This window comes from Sinocyclocheilus grahami, unplaced genomic scaffold (genome assembly GCF_001515645.1).
Source record: "Sinocyclocheilus grahami isolate Dianchi unplaced genomic scaffold, SAMN03320097.WGS_v1.1 scaffold473.1, whole genome shotgun sequence".
In the NCBI taxonomy this organism is placed as follows: Eukaryota; Metazoa; Chordata; class Actinopteri; order Cypriniformes; family Cyprinidae; genus Sinocyclocheilus; species Sinocyclocheilus grahami.
Genome location: NW_015505652.1, coordinates 1,873,221 through 1,882,307, shown reverse-complemented (window position 1 = coordinate 1,882,307; position 9,087 = coordinate 1,873,221). Strand labels below are relative to the sequence as shown.

General features: G+C 33.2%; 2 protein-coding genes across 2 annotated transcripts; one reads left to right on the top strand and one right to left on the bottom strand.

Moving 5' to 3' along the window:
* The first annotated feature begins 1,819 nt into the window (after positions 1–1,819).
* On the top strand, positions 1,820–2,886 carry il17a/f3 (interleukin 17a/f3). Its single transcript, XM_016235634.1, has 3 exons — positions 1,820–1,834; positions 2,210–2,403; positions 2,579–2,886. The coding sequence occupies exons 1-3, from the start codon at positions 1,820–1,822 to the stop codon at positions 2,820–2,822; spliced, it is 453 nt and encodes a 150-aa protein (XP_016091120.1). The 3' UTR covers positions 2,823–2,886.
* A 158-nt stretch (positions 2,887–3,044) lies between these two features.
* On the bottom strand, positions 3,045–8,030 carry LOC107553428 (stathmin-4-like). Its single transcript, XM_016235617.1, has 5 exons — positions 7,934–8,030; positions 6,830–6,885; positions 5,896–5,991; positions 5,368–5,558; positions 3,045–4,237 (listed from the first exon to the last, which is right to left on the bottom strand). The coding sequence occupies exons 2-5, from the start codon at positions 6,840–6,842 to the stop codon at positions 4,178–4,180; spliced, it is 360 nt and encodes a 119-aa protein (XP_016091103.1). The 5' UTR covers positions 6,843–6,885; positions 7,934–8,030; the 3' UTR covers positions 3,045–4,177.
* Between the last annotated feature and the right edge of the window lie 1,057 nt (positions 8,031–9,087).

Genomic DNA, 9,087 nt, shown 5'->3' with positions numbered 1-9,087 from the left:
TATATATATATATATATATATATATATATATATATATATATATATATATATATAACAAACTGACTCCTATTATACAGTATAGGGACAAAAAGACAGGAGACAGGTTTCAGGTTTGAAATGACATGCGGGTAAGTATATGGCAGAATGACTCAGGAGATGTTATCATATGCTCGTGGTTGTGCTAGTGTTGGCTGCTGGAACGTACTGTTTCAAGAACCAAGTCAGCACTTCAGTGACCTAAATTGAAATTAGTGGGGGAGTATAAGAACATTGTGTAGGGCTACAAGTGTCAGTTGGTGTATCTGGGGCAAATTTAACACTGATTCACCAACTGTAACCCTTTCACGAGTGTTCTTGATGAGCACTAACGCTTTAGAGTTACCGCTTTAGAGCTGTGTTAACATAAATATAGCAGTATTTTACAATAATCTTACAGCATTATTAATAATATTAATATTACTTCCTGTTGAAATCAACAGAAAATAAATAATTATTTATATTTATCTATGTTAATTTATATTTTAAAATACAATTTATTCCTGTAATAGTAAAGCTGAATTTTCAGCAGCCACTAGTCTTCAGTGTCACATGATCCTTCAGAAATCATTCTAAGCTGATTTGCTGCTCAAGAAACATTTCTGTTTATTATCAGTGTTTAAAATAGCTTCTAAATATTTGTGTAATAGTAAATTCATATTATATATATATATAATTCATATTATAAAAATCTTCACTGTTACATTTAACAAATGTAATGAATCATTACTGAATAAATGTATTGTAAACTTGCAAAAACAAATTGTACTGACCCAAACTTTTGAAAAGATTTTAACATTCCAAGTTGTATATATAAACATTAGATCAAATATTACAAAGACTGCATTTATAAATCAACATTAACCCAGATTAATACATTAAAAATGTTGTTCATGATACCTGATTCATTAGCTAACGTTAACAAATTGAACCTTATACTCTAAGGGTTTAATGTGTTAATTTGACTGTGTTGCTGATGAAACTGCTCTAAACACATATAGAAAGAAGAGTCCTCATGGGGTTTTATACGGAGGTTATGTTGTGTAACAAAATATAAGACATGGATCATTTAAATTTGAATTCAGATGATTTCAAAAATGGAAAAGTTCTCCCAATTATTTTGTGATGGTTTCCCAACATTGGTCAGAAAGATTAGCAGTTGAGAAACGTTATGATCTAAATAAGGCAAGACACACTTAGATGAAACATCTTAGGTTTTTTATGTGCATGGACACAATGAGCATGATGGAAATGATTCGATCACATGTATATGGTTCACTTTGTCACACATTATCAGCAAAAAACCCATCTTTCAGAACCCAATCAACATATCCTGTCAAGGCTGCTGACCCATATAAAATGCATCTCAGTGCACTGCTGGTGTACAAATTTGTTATTCAGAAGTCCGCTGATGTGTACAGTATGTGGGTGAAACGTGAGAGCGTGGGAGGGCACAGAATTAAGTGTCCAATTAAACATATAGTGAAACAGAAGAACATCTAATGAATAGCCTTCTAGCCCAACTTTCAGATTACATGTGGGAAAAAAATTATGAATTGATATTGCAAACAGACATGCACTTCATTGTCAGTGAGTTCAATGATCTCAAGATGACTATCTATAGTACTCTAGATTTGTCTCTTATCTACGTCAAGATCAGGAAGTTTGAGGCTTTCTCACCAGCCTATATAAATAGAAGATTAGATGCAGGGCTCAGACACTTGCTGGAACGCAGACACCAGCTCTGAAGAGCCATCAGGGAACTTACATTTTTATTCAGAAGATGCAGCTCTCATCGGTGAGTTTGTCACACCAATTAATTAAACTCTAATGATGTTGTTGTTTTTTATTTTAGGCAAGTGCAAGCAAGAAATAATCTACTTGAATTTGAAATTTGACTTGCAGGACAAAAGTTTGCAAAGGCTTGCTCTTGTTGATTCTGAATCTTTTGTTGAACTTTTGGGATTTGCACCCATTAATTTTTCTGAGTGAAGACGTTTCACTTTAACTGACATTGAACTCAACATCCCAGTATAGGCTATCTCAACAGAAATGTCATTGTCGTAAAATGTCTAAAGCGACCTAAAAAAAATTCATTTACCTAAATTTTGTTTAGGTAAATTAACAATATGAAAGCAAACCATTCAACCACTCTTGGTCTCCATCTCCTCAGGTTTTCAGAGCTGTGCTGCTGCTTTACCTGCTTGCCCTGTTACTAAATGGTGCTTCTTCTGAGAAAAAGTCTAAAAGAAAAAGAAAACCGAAGTGTCAAAAGAAAGGAAAGTGGGTAACCTTGGATCCATCTCTGAACCTCTCAATGAATGCCCCCCTGTCTCCAAGCAGATCTTTGTCACCATGGACATATGAGTGAGTCTTTGATCTGATAAATCGTTACAGTTGTTCACTTTAATCTCATATGTGTGATATGCAGAGGATCTTGTGTATCAAATACATGAATTGTAACAATTTGGGGTTGTTTTGAGTAGTTTAGCTAATCTTACTTTTTTATAACAGAATTTTTTTTATAAATCTTTCAATTCAGAGAATCCTATGACAATTCACGAATCCCATCCGAAATCTCTGAGGCAAAATGTGAAAAAACAGGCTGTTTAACCAAAGATGGTGAGGAAGACTTGGGACTGGAATCTAAACCCATCTACTACCAGATCAACGTCTTGAAGAGAGTGAAGGAAAAAAATGCTACGCACTACACCCTTCAGCTGGAGACTAAAATAATTAGTCTAGGCTGTACATGCGTTCTACCTGTCGTTGTGCCTCAGAATTAGCTCTGTACTCTTACTGTATTATATCTATATTGTTGTATTAATCTGCTTATAGGTACAGCAAACTTCTGTGCCACTCTTTTGATCAGCTTTATATTTATTATCTTGATTAATAAAATATATTGTAACATTTTCTTTTTAGTTTTGCTTTATAATAGTCTGTTTGAGTGCAATAACTGTATGAATGATACATGTTAAAATGCAAAAAACCCAGAAAATCTTTGGTTTAGTTAAGAGAAGCATTTATTTGACTTGAACTAGAGAATTTAATCATCTGGAAATTACAAACACAGGGAGCATTTACATTCAATTTTCTCAGCAAATCTGGTCGATTAACAACAATTCTCATCATTGCACATGGAACGGCTCTTTTTTGATGCTGCAGACACCAACATCAAACTCCTTTGTCTTCGTATAGAATGAGTAAAATAAATGACTAGAATAAAGCTCAGTGACATGCCAAAGCAAAGTGCACCGTTCATATCTAAAACCATTTCCCAAATCCAAAGAGGATCTTTTTCTCACACCTGAGTGATATCATTCTTCATTTGAGATGCCACTATGTGTTTTTCTACTGATGAGCATCATAATACAAATATAATGATAGAAAAAAAGCTAAATGTGCTTCTGAGTTGTGCTTAAAGTGTCACTGTGCTCCACTTTTAATGTATCTGAGAGGGTCGTGAGCTTTGGGATTTATAGTATATTCTAATCTAATATTCATTTGATCATATTTTTACCTCACATCGTCACAACAGGAAATGTGATAGATAACACATTTCTAGCCACCTGATTACTGATGCTTAATAATGTATATTGTATAGGCATGCATGAGGTTCTATGAAACCCTACTGATTATTGAATATTAATATCAAACAATAATTAAAGAAGCATGAGCCAAAGCCTCAATAGATGGCACATGTTTTGGGAAAAAGATGCTTTTGTGGTACTGCTATTAGTGAAGAGTGACTTTAAGATGTAGTTTATGTTAACATATTCATCTGTACTGGTTATGGAGGTTATAAAAAGCATCTATTCATCAATATTTCTTCCTGTCCTCTTCATGTCATTTCTAAAGATCGGTTTGGTATATTCATTCTTTTTCTCTGAAGCAACGTTCTGGGCTCTACCAAGTAACGTACTCTTTGTGCACCTTGCATTGTCATCTAGACAATATCTTTCTGTTTTTAATAATATTAAGTAGTTTTGATGTTGTTAAACCTTACAAAAGCTTGGTGTGTTGCAAATTGTCATTATCAATGTCCAATATGTTCCCTTTTTTGAGATGTATTGGCTACCGTTTGCTATATTTTCTCTTCACTGGTTTGATCTCCCTTGACTATAGTCAAAGCAGTCTTCTACCGGCAGGCCTCCTCTTTCAGCTCTTTGTTCTTCCTCACCTCCTCTGCGTGTTTGTCCTAAACAGACACACAAAAGAAAACTTACTCCACCTGTGCTCATGCATGTATTAGTGTGCCTGAGGGAAGCTAAATACAGCGGCATAAACAAACTGGAGAAACAATCCACCCCTTTCTAATGCAATATTCATACTCATTCTATAATTAGACTGGGAAGGGACTCAGATGCACAAAGGCCAGGAACCCACTGAATGTGTAATTGTCACAAAAATTCGGGACACTTTATTATGATTATTTTATAATCTATAAATATTTTTAAACATAATATTATAATTTAATTGAAATAGAATAGTAATTTAAATATAATAATATAATATATATTTAAAATATAATATTTAATATTTTGTTCTATATATTATAAATACTTATACATATATCTTTAGAGAAATTATTACTTTTATTCAATAGATGCATTAAATTGAACAAAATAGACAGTAAAGACATTTATAATGTTATTTTTTTTTAAACTTGATAAATGCTGTGTTTTAATTTTTTTTAATGAAATTAAAAATGTTTCTTGAGCAGTAAACCATGTGACACTTAAGACTGGAGTAATGGAAAATTCACAGGAATAAGTTAAAACCTGTTATTTTAAATGGCAATAATATTTCAAAATATTACTATTTTTACTATGTACTAGTTCTATTTTTTATATTTTTACTATTTTTATTATTTTACAATAAAAAAGCAGCCTTGGCGAGCAAATATCATTTTTACTATTAACTAACTACTACTATTTTTAAAAACATTTTTACTAAAAAAAAAAAAAAAATTAAAAAAAAAGGCAGTCTTGGTAAGCGTAAGATACGTTAAACTTTTTTTATTTTTTTATTTTTTATCGTATAAAACCCAAACTTTGGATTGGTATTGAATTGATATGAAAAATGATATGTATGAAGGTAAAAGAAAAAAAAAGTTTCCATATTTGATTGTATGCCTAATTATATATTTTTAAAAGTAACAACGTTCTTAGTAAAGTTGAATGTTTTAGCTATGCATAGTCAAATGAAATACATTTTCATTAGAAATAATCTTTAAATTATTTATTTTTATTGTTTAAAAAATAAAGCAATTCACATTGACTAAGTGCTGTAATAAAGTACTTTACATCCCTTTCAGTTAGTTCGTACCTTTTCCTGTAGTCTCTCCAGCATGGCGGCAAGCAAAGCCTCACGGTTCTCTTTGTTGGCCTCCATCTTCTGCTCCAACTTCTCTTTAGCATATTTAATGAAGTTGTTGTTCTCCTCAAAGGCCTTCTGGATGACCTCTCTCTCATGCTCCCTCTTCTCTGCAAGATGCTTTAACATCTCAGCCTCCTGAAACTAGAGAGAAGTCTTCATGTAGCCCTACAAGAGTGATTACTGATAAACTGTCTGAAAAAAAGACTTAAAAAGAGTTTTTAAGAGAAGAAAGAAATCCCCCACTGACTTTCAAAGCTGCTAACGACTTTCTACTTCGAGGATCTTGATAGAAATGTAGTGGAGTGAAAAGTACAATATTTGTCTTTCAAATGTAGTGAAGTTAAAGTCATAAGTTCCCAGAAAAAATAATACTCAAGTAAAGTACAGATACTCAAAAAGTGTACTTAAGTACAATACTCAAGTAAATGTACTTAGTTACTGTCCGCCTCTGCCAATAAGTAATGTTGTATTATTTACCCTCAGCCTTGTATGTGGGCTTTTCTGCAGGGTTTGAGTTGATGCAGGAGCACAAAAGTGACACTAGAGGGAGCTCCTTCACCTTGTCTCGATATGCTGTGTGGAGAAACGTCAACATGAACAAACGCTTGCATTCTGTCAAAGATCTTCATCATGCTTGGTTTACATGCAGAAAATTAGACAATTTAAAAGTAATTAACTCATTTAAAGCAGCTGTAGGCGATTTTTAACACAAAATGTCTCAAATAAATTAATCAGGTCAAGTAAAGCTCTTGTACAATATTTCAACAGAGCAAGATTATGGGTTCGATTCCCATGGAACTGAATACAATTGAATAGAATGTAAGTTGCTTAGGATAAAAGCGTCTGTGAAATGCTTAAATGTAAACAGAACAGAATCTTTTCGATCGTTTTTTGGAGGCTAATAAAACGTGCATTAGCCAAGTAGAAAAATTTAAGGCGGCTCTTTCACAAAATCAACCAATGATGTGATTATTGGGGTGGAACTATATGTTTACTTGACCAATGGGAGTTTGGGGGAGTGTTTAGGAAACCTGTTTGGAAACAAGTTAATTTCAATAAATTTTGTATAGAATGTTAAAAAATATGCTTAAAAATAATGCATGATATTTGTTTCTCTGGAGATAGGCTACAAAACAGAACCTGCTGAGCTCTCTCTTGGACATATTATTATATTTGTACAAAATTCGCAAACAAAACAAACTTTTTGAAATTATATTTTGATTAAGTTGATCATGATATAATTTTAATATAAAATGTAAAATTTGTTCCTCCTATTTCTAAACCTCGTGTGTTAACATTTCAGCTGAAGTACAAGAGAAAAAAATCATGGCCTGCAGGGGGGCCTTCAAATATTGAATTTGATTATGGAGACTTTGATGTTTGGGAATCAGGGAAGACTTTTGTAGCTTACCTGCCAAGGTCATGTTTATGCAGTATTGTGTGTAGTTTACAACTCTTTACTCTGTCCTGTTTAGAGAGAGAAAGCGAGGATTAGGAAAGTGTGTGTGCGTGTGTGTTTAGTCCTGCACATATATAAAACACTTTGGCCTAGTAAATGTTTTGAAACATAAGAATTATTAACCATTAATTAAAATAATACAGTACATTTAAAAAAAAAGGTCAAATGCAGATCCATTGTGCATGAGATGTCTGAAAGGAGCTTGTTGTGTTGTGGCGGGACACTTGGTGAGAGAGGAGCATGAATTCAGATGAGGAGCAGCAGGGAGTGTCACGCACAATCTCTGTATTGTTACTCTGGCTCAAAGCTGCCACTTATCAGAATACAAAACAATTTTAGAAAACAATAAACATTAAACATTACATAAATCCTAAAACCATGAGCAAAACTGACATATAACCTTATGGAGAGACACCACAAAGAGAAAAGCATTGCCCTACCCTGTTCATACATCAACACACACTACTTTATCCAAACACCTGCATGTATAGGTGTTTTTTTTGTTTGTTTTTTACTGTATTTCAGTTACTGTATTTGTAACTATATTCTCACATCTCTGTTACAAAACAAACTGATACGACAGCTTAACATAATCGTTGCCCCAAATGGCAAATACCCATAATGTCAGGCTAAACACATGTAAAAATCCACTCTCAAATTACTACATTAATACAAAACACAATAACAAGTAATACAGTCCAACCCTAATCACTGCAGTCAGTGCTTATGTGTGCAAAATGTTGTTTACTGACTCTTGCCTTGGAATGACATAATCTAGTGTGCTCTTGAATTATGTCATCTTTTAACACCGCTGCGTATACACACAGATTCAGATACGTTTGCAATACATTCCCATTTTCATGCATATAAAGTTGCTTTGCATATATTATAGATGGCAGACAGAACACCGAGTTCCCTCTAGACCTCTGGTGCGGCACATTTAGTCTTAATTCAAAGGTAACCTTTTTCATTTTAATAATCAATGCAAGTCAAATCACAAAAACATCAGAGCAAAGCAAGTCTCCTCTCTTTTGATTTTGTGATGCCCACACTTACCTTTTCTCCTTGATGAGGTGTTGTCCCTATCTCCCCCCTCTCTCTCTTTCTGTCTCTCTCTCTCTCTCCCTGGTATCTTCTTTTTCACCTCCCTCTCTTTTGCTCTGTGCCTGCTGCTCCTCGGATACAAGAGCTCAGCAGCATCAGCAGCAGCACCCCTCCTACCGCATGACATCATCTTCCAGTGCTGCTATTGGACGAGGTGAGTGGCAGAGCTTCTCCATCACTGTGAAGGACGGGGGGTGGTAACTCTTTGTGCTTTACTGCAGGTGTCCATGCAAAATAGAGGACGGGTGTTTTCCAACACAAAGAATTACAAAAGACAGGGATTAGAATTTACTTTACTATAATATCAAAAATAATTGTACAATAATATGAAGAAATATTAGTAATAATAATACAACAAAAGCAAAAACAAAACTGTATAACAAAACTATAAATTACATTTTATCTTTTTAAAATATATTATATCCCCTGATTCTGGATACGTGGTTTGGAGAATGTATTTATATTTTATTATATTATGACAAATAATAAAACAATGAAAAAAATAAAAATTGATTTAGAACAGACGTTGCTCTACTGTACTTTATCCTGTATTTTCCCAAAATAAATTATACCCCCACCTGTGGTTTATAGAAAAGTGTTAATATAATATAATATAATATAATATAATAATATATATATATATATATATTACATTATAATTAATAATAATACAACAAAAGCTAATACAAAACAATTTTTCTCCAAAATATATTATATTTTACCTAATCAAAATTATATTATATCCCCTGCTTCTGGATAAGTGGTTTGGATTATAAATATATAATTATATTATATTATGTTTATTATATTATATCCTGTATTTTCATAATGCATAAACTGCAAGTGTCACATTTGTGAAGCACCACTTCTGCTACAGAACTCCATAGCCATACCACAGTATATGATGTCACCCAGATATCTGTCCATAAAGAATGCAACAAGAGAAGAAGACAAAAAATGAAGGGATGTCAGGAAGCTAGAAGGTCTAAATACATTTATTAGGGAATGATGGACTCAAGCAAGGGGTGTGTCTCTGCAATTTAATACAAGCCAAATTGCTCTGACAGGAAAAAGAACGATCTTTAGTCAGCCAGTGCTCCTGATCT

Coding starts and splice junctions, on each gene's coding strand:
- il17a/f3 (XM_016235634.1), top strand. Junction 2,404..2,578: donor TTGTCACCATGGACATATGA/GTGAGTCTTTGA, acceptor CTTTCAATTCAG/AGAATCCTATGACAATTCAC.
- LOC107553428 (XM_016235617.1), bottom strand. Junction 5,559..5,895: donor GCCCACATACAAGGCTGAGG/GTAAATAATACA, acceptor CTTCTCTCTAGT/TTCAGGAGGCTGAGATGTTA. Junction 4,238..5,367: donor TGGAGAGACTACAGGAAAAG/GTACGAACTAAC, acceptor GTGTCTGTTTAG/GACAAACACGCAGAGGAGGT.